The 25,388-nt window shown below is 41.3% G+C and overlaps 1 protein-coding gene across 1 annotated transcript; it reads right to left on the bottom strand.

Annotated features, from left to right (window-relative positions):
• Positions 1-1,394: 1,394 nt before the first annotated feature.
• ppp1r2 (protein phosphatase 1, regulatory (inhibitor) subunit 2) lies at positions 1,395-25,185 on the bottom strand. The gene is made up of 6 exons (XM_080032733.1): positions 24,844-25,185; positions 9,232-9,339; positions 8,338-8,421; positions 6,368-6,474; positions 4,426-4,596; positions 1,395-3,787 (listed from the first exon to the last, which is right to left on the bottom strand). Exons 1-6 carry the CDS (start codon positions 24,972-24,974, stop codon positions 3,768-3,770), a joined length of 621 nt encoding a protein of 206 aa, XP_079888859.1. The 5' UTR covers positions 24,975-25,185; the 3' UTR covers positions 1,395-3,767.
• Positions 25,186-25,388: the final 203 nt, after the last annotated feature.

Below are 25,388 nucleotides of genomic sequence, written 5' to 3'. Positions count from 1 at the left end.
TATTAATAAAAAGCTAATTATGACTCCTCATCTTAAATAATTCAATCTCATAGATACCCTATGACTTTTAATTAGAAGAAATAAATTAGTCAAAATATTCCTGGGGAAAGTCATACATATCAGATAAAGTTCTAACCTAATTATGAGTAAAACTCACCATGGGGATTTTTTCATAATCAGAGCCAGTTTTTCTACTTTTTTTAATTGACTGGCAGAAGTAGGCTTCCGCAGAACTAGGCTATACAGTAGTCATATATTTTTTTTTCTGACATACGAAAATATTGTCTGTAATCTAACGAGAATGAGGGAAGATTTTTTGGAGTCATTGATTTTTACCAAGATTTGACGTCACAACAAGGACAATGAGGGTGTGAAATGAGGGTCTGTGTTTGTATTTGTATTTTAATGCGCTGATGACTGAACTATAATAAAATAAAAAATCTACACAAACATACATGGTGGGGATTGTTTAAACCATAGTGCGATATTCTCACCTTAGTATTTTAATCTTTTAAATGAAAATAATTGTATAGAAAGTAAACCCTATAATAACTGGTGGGTAACAAAAGTGATCGATGATTGTATTTAAACCAAGTGAATGGATGGATGTTCTGAAGCATTTGGGTTATACTTACACCAATTGTTTTAATGGAGCTAGTGTGCTGGATTTCGGTATATGTTTTCAAAAGTTTAGGTAGCATAATTCTTGTGGTTAAAGGTTTCCCTTTAAATACTTGTATCCTTTGAAAAATAATGCCTCCTCTCTCTGCTCAGAGATAAATCCGGCGACGAAATCTCAGTGAGAGACACTGATTTGTCTTCACCTACCGACACGATCTTTGTGTCAGGCGCTTCCTGATCCATTGGAATTACCGTTGACGCAGAATGCACGGACGGCCTCCTCTTTCTACCAATTTCTACTCCGTGTCACAATCTTTTATATGGGCTACAGTCTATGTGGTTTCAATGAAACTCTCATTTTTGAAAAAAACCTCACTAACCGAGTAGACTACACAACCTTACAAGTGCTAAAATGTTGTGTAGAATAATACGTTTGGCATTTGATCCAAATCTCTCCACCAATGCCGTTTTGTGGAATGAGAACCACCATGAGATTCGATAATTTTTTACTCTGAAAACCAAGCATGCGGGATTATCCTTGCATGAACACGGGCCCCTGACTAGAAATCCACCGGGAATGAAGGATGCGTTGTGCAACAGTGCCATCTGGTGGTGAGCAAGTTTCTTTGTTTCCACAAGAAAGACCAAAGAATATCTTAATATGTTTTTTTAGCGAAGATCACACAGACTTGAGGTCAAAATCAGGAAGAAACAACTAAATGAAATCCTTGAAAAGGGTATCAAACATAAACCACAACAGACACTAGTTCCTAGCAAGGTTTGTTTAATGATCAGAGATTGAAAAAAAAGAATACACACAATCTGATGATTTTAGAACATGCAAACCTGAAATACAAAAAAACACATGGATTGGACACCCTTTTTGAAAATGACACACGCTGCATAGTAATGTAGCCGTCTGTCCCCCGAAGAAAACAACCAACAGGACAGAAGTGGTGCCAAAAACAAAAAGCTTGACAGTGGACACATGAGGCAAAAAACTCCTGTTCAACTTCACTTTACACACATGTACATAAATACACAAGAGGCACATTTGACAAGTCATAACCACCAACAGGGGTGATCGATTCAGTCATGTTTTCGGAGGTTTTGTCCAATCACATACAGTATCACCGTCACAAGAGATGTCTTTTATATCCTTCACAAATTCCTCGACTACACAGAAGACAAAAGGTATTGTCAAAATCTGTTTTTCTAGGCGAATTCTTGTTTTAATGGTGACAATGAACTTCTCAAATATGAGCTTTTTTGTTGGTGGAAAGTCTAAAAGGATCAGCAACTTTGACGTATATTGTGGAGTGAAAATGCCACAGACAGAATACTAAACCACCAGAACTGAAAACAGATTAAGGAGACCGTTTTCAGAAGTGATATTTACGGTCTGTGATCATTTGTGTTCCCATAATTCAGAGCTTAAAGGGATAGTTCAGTATTTTTGAAATGGGGTTGTATGGGGTACTTGGGCATAGTCAGTGGAGATGGCACTCATTATAAGGAGTTTGGGGGATGTGTCACTGTAGCAGAGGTCACTATTGTACTGTTGCAGAGAAGAAAACGAGAAAGAAAAACGTTTTTTTCTCCACATATATAAATGCTAACCTAAAACCTAAAAATCAGTAATTTATATATTGTAACTTAAACTGAGATTTCTTTCCACAGCTCTAGTTCTCCGCCAGACAAACTTTTTTGTATTACAAAATTTTGCGTACAATTGAAGAGATATTTAGGTTAGCATTATGTGGAGGAATAAAGTTTATCTTCTGGACCCCTCTGCAACAATACAAGGCTGACTTCTGCTACAGTGACACCTCCCTTAAAATGACTGCGCTGACCCCCCCCCCCCCATCTCCATAAAGTAACACACTAACTATGCATAAGTACCCCATACAACCCCACTTCAAAAATACTGAACTATCCCTTTAACACTTTCAATCACAGTGAAGAATCAAAGGGTCTGAAATTACAGTATAGATAAAATGTCAACAACTTTAAAAAGGTGCAATTTCAAAAGTTGAACCAGGATATTTTTTTCCCTAAATACTGTTAAATCCAACATTTTATTAAGACATGATAGTGACTGTCTGGACCCCCGTAGGAACTCCCAAGACATTACACACAAAAACTCAAAACACCTCAAATAAGCCTTAGTGGTTTACTCCACCAACATCTGCTTTGTCCTAAATTCAGTAGCATCGAAAACAAACCCCCTTTTCTTTGACAATCCCAGGCCGAGTCGTACAAGACACTTAAAGTAGATCTGATCTGTGATGAAATTAAAAACACAACTTAGATGATTGTACTTTTGTTTGAAGATCCTGCTCACAGTCTGTTCAACTGAGTTAGTTTTAAAGTTACAAGTTAAACAACTCGTTATGAAAAGCGAGAGCATAGTGAGCATTAGCTTCCGTCAGATCTATCAGAGCCCACAGCTGAAAGGTGGGACACTGTCCTGTTCATCAGTAGCATGTGCTAGACCTCATATGTGGGACTTCAACACTGTCCCCCCCCCTTCTACTATCTAATAGACATAAAACTTCTAAAGAGACTATTTCAATACCTTACTGCTATGGCAAGGAAAAAACACAGGGGCCACAAGCCTGACAGATAACTGGCTCGTCCTGCAATTGTCTTTTTCTTCTTCTGTAAAATAAACTAATATGCAGGAACAGAAAATGTAAGAAAAAGCTATTCTGTCACTGACAAACTATAAGTTGAATGTATCAGTGAATTCAATTTGGAGGGAAAAGGCCAGTAGTCTGGTTCTATGAGGTAAACGCATTCTTCAGTGCTACGCCAGTCCAAAGCAGGGGGGAGGGGGAAACTCTTGGCAACAGGAGAGCAAGGAGGAGGAGGGAGCAACATTCTTCTTTTGTGTTGCACCGACTCTGGAACTTTAAAAAACATCAACAAAAAAACTGTGTGTTTGAAGGTTATATTGCACAGTCCTAAGGAGCAGTATAAACAGACTGTTGACCGGGAGGTTATTGGCTGTTTGAGAGCAGTTATGTGGATGGTGAAGCGGTGCCTTGCTCTGCGGCCCAGCGTTAGGAACACAGAGGCAGCATGGTCTGTCTGGACCTTGGGCCGACACACGGGGCTGAAGGAGAGAGAGAGAGGGGCCTTGTCTACGAGTCCAGGGAATCAGCTGGAGGACCAAACAAAAAGACAGATACATGTCAGAACAGATGGGAAAAAATTATCACAGATAAATAATGTTATTTTTCCCCCCAATTTATTTTCTGTTCTGGAAAATGTATTGGGGGATTGGTACGGAGCTATTTTAGGCTGGTGTCGTATCGAAGTCATAACCTTGGTATTGTGACAACACTACCTAGAACAAGTTGTTTCTACCCTAATGCGTTTCCTTCTTTAGACACAATATTTTTACTTAGTGTTGATTCTTCTTCTGGGGTTAAATTTTGGACCTCATAATTTTACAAACTGAAATCCCTCGTAGTTTACTTTAAGTGCCAATTAGTGCACAAAGAGTGACATAGGTCAACCTCTTTTTTCTTTATTAAATAAAGAAAAACATACTAGAAGTGCATGCTCCTTTTGGCAATCAATGTCATTCTTGCAAAGAAGCCAACCTCTTTTTTAATGAAATAGAATGCATGCATGCACGAAACACACTAGACGTGCATCAGGCATGTCTTGCGACATCCACAGTGACAGCAATATTTGTAAGGTCTACTTCCCAAGTACTGAAGAGTCGTCAGACTGGAAACTGTCCCAATGATTCATCCCGGTGTGCACATGAATGCAGCAGTCTCTCGTCCCTACCTTCCTGTGGCGGGTCAACACTGATCTCCTCCGTCTCCTCAGTGTCCTCCATCTCTTCGTCCAGGTCTTCGTCCTCTGCTAGCTCACTGGCAATGAGCTGGCGCGCTAGCCTGATGTTCAGGCCCTCGTTGTAGTGCATCTTCCTCATCATCTGAAAATTGTTCTTTTTCTCTGCAGAGGGAGAATTACAATTGCGATCTCTTTTATTCCGCCATGAGCTGGAACAGTACAATTCTACCCATAGAAAGAATATGCACTTTCACACATTGACACAAGAAGGTTGCTCATCTTAGCTGATCCTCAATTGTTTTGTCGAAAAAAACTTGCATAAAAAAAAGGGTCAATGCCCAATTGGCCTCGACACTTAACAATCTGGACCAAGCTTTTTCTTCACACTCAAATATTTCATTAGCAAGAAAGAAAGATTTGTTCTTTTGAAAACCGACCACAACAAAAGTTTGTATTGCCAATTAGCCCCGCAGGTCGCTAAACCAACGGGCTGAATATGTCACCTTGTTTATTGCTCTGGTTGGTCGTAGTGCTATCCAATTGCCTGCAGTGCTATTTTGAAATGCACGCTTTGGTGCCGCCCCTTGAGTTGAGGAAGTCTATTGCTGATCGCAAGACCTTACATCGTTCTAGATGTGAGTCTGAATTCCTGTTATTTCCCAACATGTTAGGCCAGGCTCTGTGTCTCGGGCCTATGAGTGTGAGAGATGTGCTTCTGACAAATGTGGCATTTAGGATTGGCAAAGTGAATAGGGATGGGGCCGATCCGATCCAGTATCGGGTCCGATATGGCCGAAATCTGCGTATCGGACATCGGACTGTCAGCTCCGATATTAAAATATTTCTTTATTATTATTATTTTGTTTACTATGAAAGAGCGAACAAGCCTGTGCGAGCATGCGCCGACGGTGGAGGGAGAGAGGACACCACTTTCTAGTTAGACATACAGTACATATCAGTTTGTTAGCCAGTGAGCTAACCCAAGTCAAGGAAGTGGAGAGGCTTCTGCACTGTGACAAATTCTACTATGTAAAATACAGCCAGAGAGAGGAAGACTGTTCAGACAAACATACCACCACATATTCTAGTGGGGCAGAAGTGATCATTGAGAAGGATTATTTTTGTGCGACTATAATTGATATTTCCATTAAAATATTGCATAGTCTGCCTTTAAGATAAACCTATATGCATTTGTGTATATATCTTGCTCTTTTAAATTAGAATTGCTTAAGTATTCCTAACCTTACACATAACAACATCACCACCAACACAATTTTTATAATAATTAGGATATCGTATCGGACAGTATCGGTCGATATCCAAAACCCAGATATCGGAATCGGAACTATAAATAGTGAATCGGTGCATCCATAAAAGTGAACAGTGAAGGTTACCATGAGGTCGTTTCACTGCAGTGCGGTTCTCTAGGAAGAAGTTTAGCATATCGAAGGACATTTGTCTTGCCTATTGTGTCAGCCCTACAAATAACACATTTTTATCTTGCTTTCACCTGCATCGCTCAAGATGAATATGAAGATAGGGAAAAGCACTGCAAATATATCCTTTTGAAATTCAATAGCACGTGTGTGTGTGTGTGTGTGTGTGTGTGTGTGTGTGTGTGTGTGTGTGTGTGTGTGTGTGTGTGTGTGTGTGTGTGTAAAAGAAGAGCAAAGTCAAAAGCACTCTGCGCACTGCATTCACCCTTACAGCTGCAGTGGACACTTTGTGCCAAGGTGGTATTAATACACTTGCGAACTGGGGGATGCACCGGCCACCTTTGGCAACAAACAGCCGTTACCATGGATATGGATGTTATGACGCGACAGCCCTGCTTCATTTCAATAACATGCCACTGAAACTCCATCAAGAAAAGCACTATTATGTGTGGATTAGATCAATAAAAAAAAGGGTGTGGGGGGGTCGCCATGTTTACCTTGATCTTCAGGGGACATCTCCTCTTCCTCCTCCTCACTGCTCTCTTCCTCTTCTTGTAGTTCCTCCTTCAAGAAGCGAGGCTCTGAGCCCTCTGCTGCTGCCAACCTGTAGAGAAGAGTAATGAGAGATTGTATTTACGTTCGCATTTTGCACATTCCTCTGTCATTTTTTGATTAAATGAAATAGTACACAACCAAATGGGAACAGGACACCATCCTCAACTGAAAAGGTGGAGTCACTTATTCTGGAGACTGCTTGTTGTCACAATCACTTCTGGTCAAAGTTGGTTGCTAGCTACGGAGTCCCCCTTTGTTCACATACCCATTTACAGAGGCTAGCTGTGTATGAACACTGGATTTTCTTTTCAGCGCATACATAGTACGGACAGATAGCGGAGCGAAGTTCACTGATTTTAAAAACAAGAGTAGCCTACTCCAGAATCGCTGACTCGTGTGAAAATTAATTAATGAACAAATTCTGAAAAGACCTCCCATGGAAACAAAAAGGCGACATAGCAGGGACACAGATGGAGAGCTATGAGGCCAGGAGGAGGAGAGAGTAGGCACAGCGAGAATGGAGAGATGTGAGCACTCAAGCGTGAGGTAAAAATCAAGAGTTACTATCCCAGTCTCATACACTCACAAATAGCTTGAAGAGCACAGGACAAACGGATGGTAGTGCAACAACAGCCCTGAGGGGAAGCTCCCATTTACGGTACGGCTGCTGTCCTAACAAACTGGCCCGATTCAGAAAATGTCCTTTTCAGTTTCAAAATGCACAAGATACCCAAGGCGGAGGAGGGGCAAAGACTGAAAGGAAGAGAGATGATGTAAGTGATGCAACAACGGGGAGATGACAGAGGTAAAGTTCACCACAGTTGGGTAAGTGGCAGACAGGGAGCAGATTTCGGGATGTTGGCCAGATTAAATGAGGACAGAGGAGCAGAGCAGCTGCTGTACTATCTGGAGGGTTTAGCGTAAAACAATGGTAGAAACTCTGTGTGGAAGTAAACAAAGGAGGCTAATTGACTACCGAGCCTGGAGGTCTTCCCTATCCTCTCTCTCTCTCACTCACACTCCATCCCATGCCCACATCTGATCACTTCTGCAAGCACGATTGGCCCACAGCAGAGCATGCTGCCCACACTCCTATTACCATGAAAGAGCCAGCTCACTGTGGCAGGTACACATTTCTTAACACATAAAAAAACTAAAAACCTCGGCTGTATTCTCTTTCAGTGGAAAAAGTGTGTCAAGGAGCATTTTGGTAAACTCAAAGCATTCTCAAAAGGCTACAATATTTCTTCCTCTTTGGCACTGATGTCTTAGGTTTAAAGGATGTCAAAGGCTGTAGAGTAATTGCACCCTTATCAGTTATTGTTATGAGACATTCTTGTTGGGAAGACAAAGACGTTCAGGTGTGGCCTATCTAGGCTTCACATGGGGAGCACAAAAGATGTCTCTCCCTTGTGGGGGGAAACTTGTAAGATGGCCTTTCTGATGGATGGACCAGCCAGCCTGACTATACATCTGAATAAACACACTGTCCATACAGACAGCCCCCTGCGGTTTCTCTGGTCAGTCTGCACCTCCCACGTTTACAATATCAATGTATGTATATTTGAACTGTCTACCTCTCAGCCTGTCTCTCCTCCAACCCACTGTAATGTAACTTAGACGTCTCCCTCCCCGGGGAGCAAATGTCCTTAAATATGGGAGGATTTTAAGGAAACGGCGTCACTCCTAGCAAGATACACTCTGTGTATACGTCAATTAGTGACCCCTCCAGAGGACCCTCGCTATTGAAATAAACCTTCTGCTTTTTATCACGACACCCTTTTCGTGGTTGCATCACTAAAAATCGTAAAGGCTGCATCAAAAGTAACAAAATGAAAGATTAATCCTCCGATACTACATGCATTCTCCACTTTCTACCTCTGTATTCTTCTCCCTCCCTTCACATGCTTACTTTGATGCCAGGTCATCGGCTGCGAGTCCACTGTGGCCTTCCGATTCACTCAGCGCGCCCTCATCATCGTCGTCCCCTACCATCCTGGAAGAGAGAAAGGAGCCGGATAAAGATAAGCTGATAATGAGATGAGGGGATGGAGGGTAGCGGGGGGGGGGGGACAAACACTCCAACTCAATTGAGTTGACACCGGCACTGGTATAGCTCTAAACAGGAACTCTAAACAGGCTACGTGATCATTTAAAGGAATAGTATTACTTGCTGTTTGCCTCACTCTCCTGCTCAAGAAAAATGTGACAGAAACCAACCCTGTAACCGTGCATGCACTTTTGATATAAAAATGGGCAAAGGTCGCTTATCCAGGTTAGCTTAGCTCAAACACTGGTAGTCAAGGGGAGCAGGTCAAAAGATAAACTTTACAACATCACTTAACATTCCTGGGTTCTTGTTGGGACTTGTTTATTTATCACGTTATGTTGCGCTATATATTTTTTACTACACGTTATGTTACGTTGGAACCAAATACGTAAGTGACCGTCAGTCACTTCCTGGTTTCTTTCCCGTTTGTATTGGAGTCCTTAAAGCAGACAGGAGCGTTTAGTGATGTAAAATCTTTTGACCTGCTCCCTCCCCCCTCCTCCAGTGTTTGAGCTAAGCTAACCTGGATGAGCGACCTTTGCACATCTCTCTATTAAAAATGCACACACAGTTAAAGGAATGGTTTCTGTCAGTTCTTGAGCTAGAGGGTGAGGCAAAGAGCTAAAATTACAATAAAACATTTGAACTATTCCACTAAAAGGGTAGATCGAGGCACTGTATGAGGATCAAATAAATCAGATTTTAACAGTCATCAATAGAGTAGACAAAGGGGAAATGTAGTCAGAAGAATCTGACCTGTTGTAAGGTGTGCTGGGTTCATCTATTTTCATGAGGCCATAGTCTTTGTCTGCTGGATGGTATGTGGCCAGGATGTTCATCTCGTCCCATTTGGTGGATTTCTTCCTGTAAAAAAAAAAAAAAAAAAAAAAAGAGCTATCAAAGAAAGACCTTTGAAAAGTAAATGTCGGCTCCAATTGCCCACCAATACCCCACCCACCATGCAAATTCCTCCAGGGAGAAAAGCGACCAGATTTTATCTAGGACTGATTCTGAACATGCCCCAGTTTTCTCTCTCTCAGACTGCATACTTGTGGGAACGAGCAGGCAGAAAAGCACAGAAATGTCATTTTTGTTCCTCCTCCCCAGGAACACACCGAATGGTTCCAACCTCATCTGGGGAATAAGGTGATCACCTGCTCCGTTTGGGCTTTTTGTTCAAAATTACTGTAACCCTCTCTGCCCTTTCAAATCCCCAGGGGGAAATGATCAAAAACAAAGAACAAGAAACATTTTGCCCAAGAGAATAAAGAGAGAACACCTGCCATTATAGTTCAGTGGAAGCATTATTCCACTTCCACTGTTGGATTATACTTTTCATCTATTCAAGATTCGATGTCGCTTTTGTAGCCCTACTTTCCTATAAGCCTGTGCTGCAGTTTGCATCATTTAATTGTTCATTTGAATCATTTCCCAGACAAACTGAGCCAAAATCTAAAGCTCTAAATAAAGTTGGGCTAAACCACCTCTAGCCTCTCCTGACAAGGTATTGTAAATCAGTCCTCCTGACCTTGTTCTTTGAAAAACTAAAAGGTTGCGTATCATGGGAGACAGGCAGGCAGGCAGTGGGGAACAGGAGAGAGATGCTAAATCCACTGCCTGCTGCTACAAGCCTGCAGAGCTCCCCCACAGCTCTCACTCATAACAGACTTGAACGCCTGACAGGCCTTGTAAAACACTCTTTATCATTTTCTCTGTGACAAAGCTCTTCAAAAATGGGACACACACACCCACCCACACACACAAGCTGCAGATCAGAGGAAGTATAAGAAATCTACATCTAATTTGTTTTACCTATTGGTTAAAGTTGTTATTTTTGTTGTTGTGTATATTTTCCTGCCAATAAAGCCAATTGAATTTAAATAAATTATCATATCCTTCCCCAATAATATCTTCTGCCTCTCTGTTTTACAGCATTCTGTAAAACAGAGAGGCACATGGGCCAGTGCTGTTCATCCTGAAAGAACGTCCTTGACCAACATACTGAATGTATACACTCATGCTATAATATAAGCTTCCTTGTTGGATGAGTGTGTGTTACTGGAACACATGCAAAAAAAGAAAGTTCCAAACTGAGTGCTGCATAACTCTGCAATTACTAAAAATGTTTTATCTGCATCCAAACACAGTATTGGCCAATCAGATTTTTGGAGAAAAGATCTAAATCTACAAAACAGACAATAAGGATAACATGTGATGTCGTAACCTGCTAGTTAGGGGGGGAAACATTTTTCTAAATAATCTTTGTGGCACAAAAACAAACAATGTAGGGCTGCAACTAACGATTATTTTGATAATCGATTAATCTGTCGATTACTTTCTCAATTAATCGATTATTAATCGATTAGTGTTTTGGTCCGTAAAATGTCAGTAAATGGTGAAAAACGTTGATCAATTTTCCAAAGCCCATGTTGACGTCCTCAAATGTTTTGTTATGTCCAAAACAAACATGATATTTCAGTTTACTGTCATAATAGGATTAAAGAAACCAGAAAATATTCACATTTGAGAAGCTAAAATCGGATAATTTGAATTTTTTGTATAAAAAATTACTCAAAACGATTAATCGATTATCAAAATAGTTGCCGATCATTTTAGTGATCGATTAATAATCGATTCGTCGATTAATCGTTGCAGCTCTACAACAATGCATTAATAAACACCACATTCCAACAATACTCTCAGAGAAAAGAGCCCAAACATGGCACTGAGCTAACATCTGGGAGTGTGTATGAGTGGTTATACAACACATCACAGAAGCAGCCAACCAAGATTATTTCCAGCAAACCACTGTCGCCCTTAAATGCACTCCAGTCTACTCACTCATTCATCACAAAAACTGTAAAACAAGGATGAAAGCACCTGCCTCTGCCTGAGGAAAAGAAAAACTACTATACGAGTACGCACTAAATATAGAGCCATATCGCTTATGTGATGGGGACTGTCTCTCCCAGTTGCTCAACAGCTGGCGACATTACGCTTCGGGAAAGCTCATTAAATAGAGTGAATCATCATGGAGAGCTGAGCTATCAGGTAGCATAGCAAGAGGGTAGTGAGGAAAAGGCCGGTACACTACTGAGTTCTGAACGAATCCAACAACAGCCAGCCCCCTTGTTAACAGCGGTGGCTGGTCCAAAATATACTGTAACGCTATCAAGTCAAAAGCAGCATGTGAAGAAAAATGTGTACCAGCCATGAGATAAATCTATTTCATCAGCTAAATAAAACAAGGATAATTTGAATTATTGTCATGTTCCAAACAAACGTATAACCTCAACATGTATTTTTCTTTCACAATTATATTTAGAATTTTCCTCTTCGCAGCGACCCAGTTCAAGTCCAACCCGTGGTCATTCTCTGCATGTCATTCCCCTCTATGCCCCATTTCATCCCTGTCCCTCCAACCTATCAATTAAAAATAGTTTGGGGGAAAAATACCTATATTTTGGTATTATCTTTTGGGGGGAAAACCCTTTTTCAATTGAGATTTGTTGGTATACAAGTCACTGCTCTTTTGGCTCCTTCCTCTGGACAGCAGTAAGCACGATAAAAGATTACAGAAAGTTAGACTGCCAAGTAGATTAAACTAAATTAAATAGTTTCTTAAACCTCTGTCATCTGTCCACACTTTCGAGAAAAAGTGAATTAGAGGAGATGCAGAGGAATGAGGAGGGTCATAGTCAGGTTCTAGGTTGTGATGTCGAGTAAGGGCATTGTCCTCTACAAAATGTAACATACTGTCAAGTTAAGAAAAAAAACATCTAGAAACTGCATCCATTCTCTGTGCCAACTTGAACACAGGAGGGCTTAATGTCTGAGTGGTATTTTTATGTCCATATAGTAAAAGGTCAGAGATTCGCTGCATGCCAGTCAAACTGTCAGGATGGGGCTTGCAGGACAGTGAAAGAGGGATTAAGTTTCATGGAAGCATCCATGAATTATATATGACTAGGTGTGAGGTTCATATCACTGTTAACTAAATACAAGTGGGTGATTGAAGGGATAACAAAGGTGAATTGGAGCGGCAAGGACAATAAGCAGAGTTTGTGGGTTCCTGTATAATCCACTTTCAATGTCATCGTGGAATCCTTTCCTCTGTTTTTGTATCGTTGTGACCAAATGGCATGCACACGATTATTAGGGATTTTTAACGGTCCATTTTGGCTTTAGTTATGTTGATTTCTGCAGATTGTGGTTGTCTCCAGTACATAAACTAAGAGGTGATTTAAAAAAACATGTTTAGCAAGCATCAAGAGAGCCATACTGACTGTAACCAATGACGATCAATCTGCACACTGCCTGAATAAAAAGAGCTATGGTAACCTATTAGGGATGTCCATGGTTAACCTGTTAGCCGTTAAGAAGATCTTTAACCGGTTAATACTAAAGGTTAAACGGTTAAAAAAATGTAATTCATCGTAATTTCTCTCAAATCCGGACTCTTATTTTGATATCGCAATGGCTACCCATCCCCTAAGCCTGTGTGTGTAAATGTATGTAAATTTCAGTCACTTATTGCACTTTCGGCTCCCACATTTGCATATTTGACCTCTTCTCACAACAGACAAGGTGCCATGTGAATGTCAAATTGTAGGCATTTAAATTGGCTACTGGTCCCTGAATAGTTTTTAAATGAATAAACAAAAAAAGCCTGCTATAATGCTTCATGCATTTCACTATAAATAGGCTACATTAAATCTTAACGGTTAACCGGTTAATAACCGTTAATTCTTGTGGTTAACCGGTTAAAGAAGAAATACTAAATGGCCATCCCTATAACCTATGTGTTGCATGATGTCATCTGGACCCACTTTCTCCCTACAAATCTATGGAGAGAAGCTGAATTGTTAAAACACACAGGCGGTTGAAAAAAAAGGGAATGCTGGATGGCTATATTGGTAGAGCTAGTTCAGGATTTCCTCTGCAGAATGAGCTAGGAAGTCAATGCCAAAGCAAAGTAGATGAGAGGAAAAAAGAAAATGTTGGGTCTGTTGTCAAGCTCAATGTGAGCACTAACCTTAAGACCACTTCAAGAGAGTCAAGACCTGAAAGGATCTAGGCCAAAACATAATACAAACTCATATTGAAATGGGACTTGTGAAAACATACATGAAGTCACATGTAAGGGGCTAAAAAGAAGTAAACTAAATAAAAAAAGGAGGCAAAGAAATCACCCCCCGACCCCCCTAGGGGGGTCCGGGGGTATGCTCCCCCGGAAGAAAATTTTGTACCTTTTAAATGTTAAATGCATCAATCTGGTGTACTTTGAGGAACACTATTCCAATATAAATGGTGATTAAGATGGAGTTTAACACACTTATCAATGGTTAATGAATAAATAATTTTCTATGATACACATTTGAGCCATCAAAAAAAATTAAGCAAAGGTGGTGGTTACCTGTGGTTCAAAAGAGTGAACACAAGCGCCCTTTTGTTTTATTAGATTGTTGAATTACTAGTACTCAAATAACTGTGACTACAATCACGAAGGACAGCTCACAATATTCTTTCCAGCAGAGGGTGCTCAAAGAGCGCAGAATGAATTGTGATGGGAAAATTGCAGAAAATAGCTACTTATGAATACAGTCACAGCGCGTGTTGACACCGCAGGGGGAGGGGCTGATTGACTCGGGGAGATTGAAGCCTCGATCCCTCAAGCGGCGCTTTGATAATACGTCCATGATTGAAGGAAATATTGTTTCTTGAGATCACAGCGCGAATCACACGTTAAAGATTTTTATGCGGAAATGCTATTGTTTCCAAGTGAAACTTGCGCATTGCAAATGAAATGTATACATGTATATTTTTAAATAGTAAAATATACATATCAAAAAAAAAAAAAAAAAATGAAAGTGAAAGTGTGGCGGGGCAAAATGAAAGTGTGGCGGCCCGCCACGGAATGATACATTAGTGGGAAACACTGACTAAATATTTGTGCAAATAAAAATAAATATGAAAGCCTGTGTGCTCTGTAGTGTATATTTTGCCTTTAACTCAGAGTTGACATTGGCAGCATGGTACGGCACCCTCAGCTCTTGTTCTTCTCCGTGTGTGGATTTGATTCTTGGCTGCACAAAGGATCCTTCCAGAAAACCTGTTTTCCTTCTATCACTCAAAGATAAGACTATTTTTGTATCAACAAGAAAAAAGGAGCTTGATTCACTGTTGGGCATGTAATTCACTATAAACCACCGTCCTTCTTTGGCCTAATTTCTCAAGCCTGCAGCTCAAGAGAGGACTCTTACTTATTTCTAAACCTGCTGCAGGCATGATGGGAGACACATGTAGGCCGGCTGCAACCCATCGAAGAAGGGCTGCTTAACTTTCCTAAATAACTGGAATAATACTACAATCATGTATTTTTTTCTAATGACTATTAATTATATTATCAATATATATATTATAGATTGTCTATCTTAAAGATATAGAAATAGGGGCGCCCTTAGCTCAGTTGGTAGGGCGTCCCCCCCATGGGCCTTGGCCAGCAGCAGACCCTGGTTCGATTCCAGCCCGCGGTCGTTCTCTGCATGTCACTCCCCTCTCTGCCCCATTTCAACTCTGTCTCTACACTATCAATAAAGCATAAAAATGCCAAAAAAACATCTTAAAAAAAAAAAAAAGATATAGGAATAAACGTTCTATAAATTAATGCCGGTTACATTTAAGCAATCGTCAAACAAGAAAGAAAAATGTGTCAGTTGTTGAATGTACTGCCAAGAAAAAACCTGGACGTACAGTAGAAGGAATACAATCCATGCGCAATCACCGATAGCCTTACCCCATGTAGATGCGCCGACAGAATTGTTGTAATCATTCAGAATTACTCATACGGGCACAGAATTTACGTACAATAGCTTTAATTCAATCTTAATATGATTCTACTTAAAAGATTCAACTGATGATACTGCACAACCTTAGTGTTAACCATGAGCAGAATCTCCATCTAGCACCAACGTTTTAGCAGCATTTGGCAGGTGGGTGGTGTTAAATCATCACCCTGAATGTAAACCAGACAGAGTGCAATTTATGCCTTTTTTATGGACCAAGATCAGACATATTTTTAGCCCTGACTGTTTCTTGTCAACAAGTATCAAATAATGCTTTATTTCCCAGCTGTTATTAAAGCCGAGGTGGGATTTGCAATTCGGTGGCTATGTAAAATATTGAAATACAGGACAGCTGTCTGTAATTATTAAAATTGAAACAAATACAAGGTGAATATTTGGGTTAAAAATCATTGGCCCCATTGAACTGTCCAGATTAATTGGTCTATCTCTATAAAACTATCAAACCATTTGTTTTTAGGGACACAGTTATACAAATAATGCAAATGTTAGCACTAACACAACCCAATACAACAGGATCACTCAGGGAGTTCTGAAGTTCCAGTTTCCTTGAGGCAGAGAGGAGATGGAGAGGTGGCTGTAGGAAAGCAGGGCACTGAAGTGACTTAACAGTAAACAGGGGCTGGTGATCTGGGGCATTATGTCTCGCTGCCACAGTGAAAATGTCAGTGACGATGACATCAGTGTATCGGAGAAGACACGGCTCCAGAGAGAGACCAACTTCAAAGTTTTACCAACCAGACCCTGGGCGGTAATGTTACCATTACTATGGGGTATCATACTGGCCACTCAAAAATAAATATGGGGTTCATCACTGAGGATGTGTCCAAGCAGCACCATCTGTATGTAGTTGGTGTTCTTCTCATAACTACTAAGCAATAAATAAATATACATATTGACGACATGTATGAAAAACACACATAGGCTACAATAAATTGATTTGGGGTGCAAATACAGTCATATGAAAAAGTTTGGGAACCCCTCTCAGCCGGCATTATAATTGACTCTGCTTTCACAAAAAAATATATAAAAGTGGTATGTCTTTAATTTACCAGGAACAGCTAAGTACTGGGATGTTTTCCAAACAAAGATTTTTTGAAAAGCAGTATTTGGTTGTATGAAATAAAATAAAATGTGAAAAACTGGCTGTGCAAAAATATAGGAACCCTTGTGGTTTTGTTGATTGTAATGCCTGTAACAGCATGTAAAACTGATGACTTTAAACACAAAGTTGGTTGGATTATGTTGTTAAGCCTTGAACCTTATAGAAATGTCTGTTTAATCATGAGAAAATTTATTTTAGGTGCCTAAATGCAAGTTGCACTTCTCTTTGACTCTCTGCTGAAGTGAGACAGAATGGGATCATCAAAACAGCTCCCAAAAGATCTGAAAAACAAAGATTGTTCATTGTCATGGTTTAGGGGAAGGCTGCAAGAAGCTTTCCCAAAGGTTTCAATTGTCAATTTCGACTGTAGGGAACGTTGTCAGGAAATGGAAGGACACAGGCATAGTAGCAGTTAAACCCAGGCATGGCAGACCAAGAAAAAAACAGGAGCGGCATAGGTGGAGGATTGTGAGAATGGTTGCACACAACCCACAGATCACCTCCAAAGACCTGCAAGAACATCTGGCTGCAGATTGTGTATCTGTACATCGTTCAACAATTCAGCGCAATTTGCACCAAAACATCTGCTTTTTATAAAGACCAAATAACTTAATTTTTGTCTCATCAGTCCAAAGCATTTTCTTCCAATATGAAGCTGGCTTGTCTAAATGAGCTTTTGCATACTCCATGCAACTGTATCTGTGGCGTGGGCGCAGAAAGGGCTTCCTTCTCATCACCCGGCCATACAGATGTTTTGGTGCAAATTGCACTGAATTGTAGAACCATGTACAGATACACAATCTGCAGCCAGATGTTCTTGCAGGTCTTTGGAGGTGATCTTTGGGTTGTGTGCAACCATTCTCACAATCCGCCGCATATGCCGCTCTTCTACTTTTCTTGGTCTGCTAGACCTGGGTTTAACTGCAACTGTGCCTGTGTCCTTCCATTCCCTGACAACGTTCCTTACAGTAGAAATTGACAATTGAAACCTTTGGGAAAGCTTCTTGTAGCCTTCCCCTAAACCAGGGGTGTCAAACTCTGGCCCGCGGGCCAAATCTGGCCCGTTTCAATATTTAATCTAGCCCGCGAACCAATTCGGTAATTCCATTAAATTCGGCCCGCAAAAAAAAAAAAAAAAAATATATGATTTTTTTTTTTTTTTCTCTCTCATGCGGAGCCTGTGCCATATCTGCACTTCGCACACGCTCCCAACCGTTAGGACACTCGTGTAGCTTACCACTAGGAATGTCTGCTGAAAGTTCCACAGCTCAGGGGCCGTATTCACAAAACATTTTATCTTAGCGCTAAGAGTACTCCTAAGGAGCACTAAAAGTTCTTAGTAAGGAGTAATTTCTTAAAACCTATTCACAAAGCTGATAAGATCAACTTTTACTAAGGAATGGGAGGAACTCCTAAGCTGAGAATAGAGGGCGGTGTTGACCCTGTTGCTATGGATGATGTCATGTTCATACCTTCTATGCCCACAGTGATTGGCTGAGAGGGAATGAGAGCTAAGAGTGAGTTTATGATAGAAACACTGTGGAGATATCCATATCGTGTCGCTGTATTAAAGTGAAGAGTTTTTATATACAATTAATGACAAGTGACACTGATTTAACATGAAACCAAGATACTGCAGGGTTTCCCACACATTCGTTCACAATTAACCTACAATAGCGCCACATAGGTCTATTAATTTAAAATGTTACAATGATTTGAATCGGAAAAAATATCCTCATTGAACAGCTGCACGCCATGCACTCTCACTGTATTTCCCTCAACGGCGGACTATGCCGCAATAGTCAGACAGCGGCAAACCAGGAAATTCGCAATTTAGAAACAACAACTGGCGAAATCGTAAAGTGCATGCGGAAGGAAAAAGGCGAGACACGCAACTATACAGTAGCGGACCTGTGGAATGGAGGAGTTGGAAGCGCCACATATGGGCCTACTCTAGTAACAAATTAAACCCAAACGCGACACCAACAGTAACTTTCAGTGCATCGTAAACCCAAAGCAACTGCAGGAAAAGGAACTTAATACATAATTTTTTATATAAATATAATAAATATAAATGTGTCTATACTTTCTAAACATAGCTTTACTAAGATCATTAAACCCTTACAGCTATTAAGGTACCTTTTGTAAAGCTCACTAGCATTAAATCTCTCCAAAATGCCATCAAATGAGTGTCTGTGATTTACTCTTAGTGACTTAGGAGTCCTCTCGAGGACTCCTAGCTTTTCATAGATTTAGGAGCTAGTTTTAGCGCTAAAATGCTTTGTGAATTACACTTATCTTAAAAAGTTAGGAGTCCTAAAATTAGGAGTGAAACGCCCCTTATTTTTGAGAGTTACTCCTAAATCAGCACGTTAGGACCTACTCTTAGCCTTAAAATGTTTTGTGAATACGGCCCCAGGATTTTAAGCCATGAATTGATGAACTTGCATTGAAGAAAAGATGTCAGTTTTCTAATGGCTGTAAATAGGCCAATCTATGTAGCTAAATAGTATCCTAATATGATGATTGATTGTGTCAACTATCTAAGGATGAATGCTAACATTATCTGGTTTCTAACTTTTGCCTCAAGTTACAATATAGCTCACTAGCTAATGTTAGATAGCCGCTGATAGCCCACCCCTTTCATTTCCAATGGTGGCTTTGCATTTCATTACCAATGTAAAGTGTCATAAATAGTTAACACTGGCGCTGGGTCATGATTCCTATAAAAAAATAAAATAAAAAAACGTGATATGTTTTGAAAGTGCAGAAAGTTTTGAAAAAACCAGGAGAATAAATATTGTGGCTCAATCCAGAATGCCTGAGAGCCTTACTGCATTATAGTCCTTTATAATTGTTTCACCAGGAACCTGAATGTTGTCTTTTCCTTTAGAAAAATAAAGACATTTCCACAATAAATTGATGCAGAAAAGGCACAGAAAACAGAAACATCTACCAGAATACAGGAAATTAAGTGTTTGACGCACAAACATTTCTGGGGGAGCACCCCTATACCCCCCACCTATAATTTGTCCCCCAAAATATGTAAACGAAACCTAGCCTATGCCCCGTATGTACGCAGGTTATATACCTAGATATGTTGTTTGATTTTTGGAATAAAAAGAAGGCATGTCAGTAAGCGACATGTCTGGCCCTTCGTGTGATTATCATGTCGTAATTCGGCCCTTTGTGAAAATGAGTTTGACACCCCTGCCCTAAACCATGACAATTAATAATCTTTGTTTTTAAGATCTTTTGGGAGCTGTTTTGATGATCGCATTCTGTCTCACTTCTGCAGAGAGTCAAAGAGAAGTAGAACTTGCATTTAGGCACCTAAAATACCTTTTATCCTGATTAAACAGACCTTTATATGAGGTTAAAGGCTTAACAACATAATCCAACCAATTTTGTGTTTAAAGTCCTCAGTTTTACATGCTGTTACATGCATTAAAATCAGCAAGACCACAAGGGTTCCCATATTTTTGCACAGCCAGTTTTTCACATTTTATTTTATTTCATAAAACTAAATACTGCTTTTCAAAAAATCTTTGTTTGGAAAACATCCCAGTACTTAGCTGTTTCTGGTGAATTAAAGACATACCACTTTTATCTTTTTTGTGTGAAAGCAGAGTCAATTATAATGCCGGCTGAGAGGGGTTCCCAAACTTTTTCATATGACTGTATCAAATGACAGATACATGAATAGGCTAATAAATGAATAAATAAATAAATTTCAAAATGTATTTATTAGTAGAAAATTTAAACTGTAGTGTTAAGTGAATAGATGAATCAATACAAACTTACGAACCATAATATTAAAAAGACATAGGCCTATCAATATACAGTATCTCACAAAAGTGAGTACACCCCTCACATTTCTTCAAATATTTCATTATATCTTTCCATGGGACAACACTGAAGAAATGACACTTTGATATAATGTAAAGTAGTCAGTATACAGCTTGTATAACAGTGTAAATTTACTGTCGCCTCAAAATAACTCGACACACAGCCATTAATGTCTAAACTGAAGGCAACAAAAGTGAGTACACCCTAAGAAAAAATGTCCAAATTGGGCCCAAAGTGTCAATACTTTGTGTGGCCACCATTATTTTCCAGCACTACCTTAACCCTCTTGGGCATGGAGTTCACCAGAGCTTCACAGGTTCCCACTGGAATCCTCTTCCACCCATTCATGACGACATCACAGAGTTGGTCGATATTAGAGACCTTGCGCTCCTCCATCTCCCGTTTTAAGAAGCCCCAAAGATGCTCAATAGGGTTTATGGCTGGAGACATGCTTGGCCAGTCCATAACCTTTACCCTGAGCTTCTTTAGCAAGGCATTGGTCGTCTTGGAGGTGTGTTTAGGGTCATTATCATGTTGCAATACTGCCCTGCGGCCCAGTTTAAGAAGGTTGAGTGCACGTTTTCAGCGTCATACCAAGAGGTTGGCTTTGGAAAATAGACGTATGAATACTGCCAGCATTGCTGCAGGTCTTGAAGGGGTTGGGGGTCAACCTGTCAATGCTCAGACCATACGCCACACTCTGCATCATACTGGTCTGCATGGCTGTCGTCCCAGAAGGAAGCCTATTCTAAAGATGATGCAAAAGAAAGCCCACAAACAGTTTGCTGAAGACAAGCAGACTACGGACATGGATCACTGCAACCATGTCCTGTGGTCTGATGAGACCAAGATAAACTTATTTGGTTCAGATGGTGTCAAGTGTGTGTGGTGGCAACCAGGTGAGGAGTACAAAGACAAGTGTGTATTGCCTATAGTCAAGCATGGTGGTTGGAGTGTCATGGTCTGGGGCTGCATGAGTGCTGCCAGCAGTGGGGAACTACAGTTCATTGAATGCTAACATGTACTGTGACATACTGAAGCAGAACATGATCCCCTCCCTTCATAAACTGAGCCGCAGGGCAGTACTGCAACATGATAATGACCCCAAACACCCCTCCGAACGACCACTGGCTTGCTAAAGAAGCTGAGGGTAAAGGTTATGGACTGGCCAAGCATGTCCCCAGACCTAAACCCTATTGAGCATTTTTGGGGCTTCTTAAAACAGGAGATGGAGGAGCGCAAGGTCTCCAGTATCCACCAGCTCCATGATGTTGTCATGAATGAGTGGAAGAGGATTCCAGTGGCAACCTGTGAAGCTCTGGTGAACTCCATGCCCATGAGGGTTAAGGTAGTGCTGGAAAATAATGGTGGCCACACAAAATATTGACACTTTGGGCCCAATTTGGACATTTTAACTCAGGGGTGTACTCACTTTTGTAACCGGCAGTTTAGACATTAATGGCTGTGTGTCGAGTTATTTTGAGGGGACAGTAAATTTACACTGTTATATAAGCTGTAAACACGCTACTTTACATTGTATCAAAGTGTCATTTATTCAGTGTTGTCCCATGAAAAGATATAATGAAATATTTGAAGAAATGTGAGGGGTGTACTCACTTTTGTGAGATACTGTATGTCCCACATATTATGCTTTCGTTTGGGTAGGCAAGGCAAGGCTAGCCTGGCTCCGCCCGCCTACCTACTTCCACTCAAATTTCATTTTCCCTTCAGTAGCATGTTCAGTAGACGGGCATCCTTTTAAGGCCAGGACACACCAGTCCGACTACCCGAAAATGGAGACTGCCGATTCAGGGAGCTCCAGTCTTCCCGTCGCGGCCGAAAAAGTGCAAAGAACACACCAAACCGACTGCTGACGTTCCGTACGCTCTGCGCTTGCGCGGGACGTAATGTCTCCATAACAGCAGGCGGCGCTAATCTGTATTGTGTCCCGAAAAAATACGGAAGCCGGAAATGATGGGACGGCTCTCTAGATCATAAACATAGATATAAATACGTATTTATATTTATGGACGATAAAGAGCACAATTTTTAGCAGAGAGTGTCGAGCATGGTGTCGAGCAGTCAACAAGGGTTGATGCATGTGAGTACTCGCTGAACGAAACAAACAAACACATTAAAACGATGGTTAACTGTTGTTAGCCGTTTGTGCTACCTGCCTCACTTCTGGGCTTCACTGATTCGCTAGCCCTCCACAAATCAAATTGCTCCAACTGAAAGACTGCCCGCCGCCGATTGAACATGTTCAATCGGCTCAAAAGAAGCCCGACGACATCTACGACGACCGATTTCACGGCACACACCAAACAGATTCGTGTCCCCGCCCCCTCAGGACTCTACGACGGCGATTATCGGGCCGGTGTGTCCTGGCCTTAACCCTCCTTTAGCATAGGTTACTCCGGACCAACCTATGCGAAAGGAAAGGAGATAGTGGTATCCCATAATCCTTCACGGCGGCAATATTTAAGTGTTTACCGACTCTACACGAATACGAACGAGAGGTAAAACAGAAGAGAGGAGAAGAGAAGAGAGGAAGATTTAACTCGGCTAAAACAAAATACCCCCCCCCCATAAAGATAATTAAGAACCCATAAAAGACAAACATCATAGAAGTTATTTTCGTAGCACATAATTTACACCATAATAAAATAAAATGCCAACTTCACATTTAATGAAGACTAGGCTACTGGGGACCTTTCATCTCTCCTTAACCCCGATGACGTTTAGGGGTTAAGGTATAGGAAAGGAGGCTTATAGGTTAGGAGATTGGACTATTCGTAGAGGCCCTCAGTCTGGGGCTGCGGAGAATTTCTCATTTTTTGCTCAGGAAAATCTCCGGTGGCCGTCCAATCAGTGAACAGAGCCAGTGGCTAAGAACGATGACGTCAAAGTCGCGCTCCAGTTTCAGTTGAATGTTGCGTTCCTTTATACTCAGAACTCAGAGATTTCCGACTTGGTAGTTCTGAGTTCCGACCTGTCTGTGTTCCAGTGCATCTGCTCGCAAAAGAATGGACGCCTACAACCTTTCTCATCCAAATAACTAAATGTTAGGCTCAAGCACGTTACCAGGTACCGGTAGATCCATAGACTACATTAGCCTCGTTTGAGTAGGAGCCGTCTGGCTCAGACCTGCGCAATTATGACGCAGGTCTTGCTCAGCGCACAGCATTTTTGGAGCATTTTTGCTGTGCGCTTAGCAATACGCGCGTCATAATTGTGAGGGTCTGAGCAAGACGGCTCCTACTCAAACGAGGCTAATGTAGTGAAGTCAGAAGCCGGTTCATGACATACATCACGACCAAACCATATGCGATTGGGTGGCTGATCCAGAGTGGCACTGGGCAGATCCAATAGTTTTAAACTTCAACAGACACCCGCCTCCACAAGCCTTTCACACCAAAATGAACCAAGAGTCAGTTCCAGGCTGGTGTTGGGGTCGGTTCAAAACTGGTTACAGCCTTATCCCAGTTATGAACCGGTTGGTTTCACATCGACCGGAGACAGCCATGGAGCCGGCAAGAGAGCAACGTCATGACGTCACTGTAAACGTGTGTGTACGTCGCCCGACGCCGCTGCTCTTGTGGCTAACGCTAAAGCTACCGCTAGCTTTAAGCACAACAACAGCGGCGAATACGTCTTATTTTTACACGTGTTAGCTCTCGCTTTGCTTTCTTAACCAAACAGGACCCATGCAGCGTATTCTCGCCGGTCAATTTGATCGATACGTTCGGTAATTATGTTATGTTTACGTCTCGTAGTAGCGGTGTTTTTAAACATGGCGGGCATGAGGTTTTAGTTGGTCTGGTTGGTCAGGATAATCCCTCCCCCGGCCGCTGGCGCAAGCAGTTCACTTCAAACCCTGCTCAATCCTGGGGTATGAGTTGAACCGGTTTTTACGGCCCGCAGCAGGCTTTCTGGCGGTGTGAAACCAAAACACTGGCTCTAACTCCGAACTAGCCCAGAACTAGCGCCGATTTTGCGGCGGTGTGAAAGGCAAGTGAGTGAACGTTTGCCAACGTTCCAGACCTTATTTACAAATGAAATGAAGTACGATGGTCTGGTGGTTGGACCAGGCTAAGGCAAGGGTAATTTATGAAGCACACTTCCGACCCTAGGCAATTCAAAGTACTTTACAGGGGTATACAAAAATCCAATATTATACATTAGAAGTTGCATTTAAGAGACAATACAAAGAAAGAGTAAAAAAAAACATACAACTGTTAAAAGAGTGTATCTCACTCTCATCATAACTCTCTCGTGACATTTAGACGGTTCGTTTAAACACCCACATCACCTGCCGTGACTCTGACTTTATTGGCTAGCGCACGAGCTAACCTGACAAACGGCTCCACAGCCGTAGCCGTCAACTCATTTTGAACACTTAATTAGAGGAGAAAACACACCTGATAGTCGCAAGAATGAGCCAGAAAGCTGCAGCAGGAGTGACGCTGACGACAGCGGCTAACAAGTGTTCCGCTAGCTAACGTTACCTGGCTACGAACCACAGCTGAGCAAACAAAATATATAACTTACTGTTGGTCATCCTCCAAGAGTGCAGGCGGTTGTTCGGGGATCTCTCCTTGTACCTCATCGGGCAGCGATTTGACGTTTGCATCGCTGTTCTTGTTTTTCAGGATGCCTTTTATCGGCCCGGGAGCTGCCATTCCCACGCGCTGACTCTCAACAGCGGCTGGCTCAACTATTCCTCCTACAACGGGTTTTTACTGATTATGTTAGTTGTGGGATTTAATTGCCAAATAAAGGTTCGGTTTCAAACACGCACCCTGTCATAACTTTTAAAAAGCTCTTCTGCTAGCTCAGGAGGAATCCTTGGCAGAGTCCAACGTGAACTGGCGACTGTGCATGTATACTCCCCGGTTGTTCACTGACTGGCGGGGCATTGGCAAAAGCACCACTTGCAGGGCGGTCTGGGTGCAAGTCATCGCGAGATTTGAAACGCGAGTTCACGCTGCCCTATAAATATGAAGCTGCCTTCTGTGCCGTTTTGTTCTCAGATTTTTGTAACTTACAAGCGACTTTATACTATTTGTGTATATTGTAGAAACTAATGGGAATGC

The sequence above is a fragment of the Ammodytes marinus genome, assembly GCF_949987685.1.
Source record: "Ammodytes marinus genome assembly, chromosome: 8".
Lineage (NCBI taxonomy): Eukaryota > Metazoa > Chordata > Actinopteri > Uranoscopiformes > Ammodytidae > Ammodytes > Ammodytes marinus.
The sequence above is the reverse complement of the archived record's forward strand: the minus strand, read 5'-3'. Positions and strand labels throughout refer to the sequence as shown.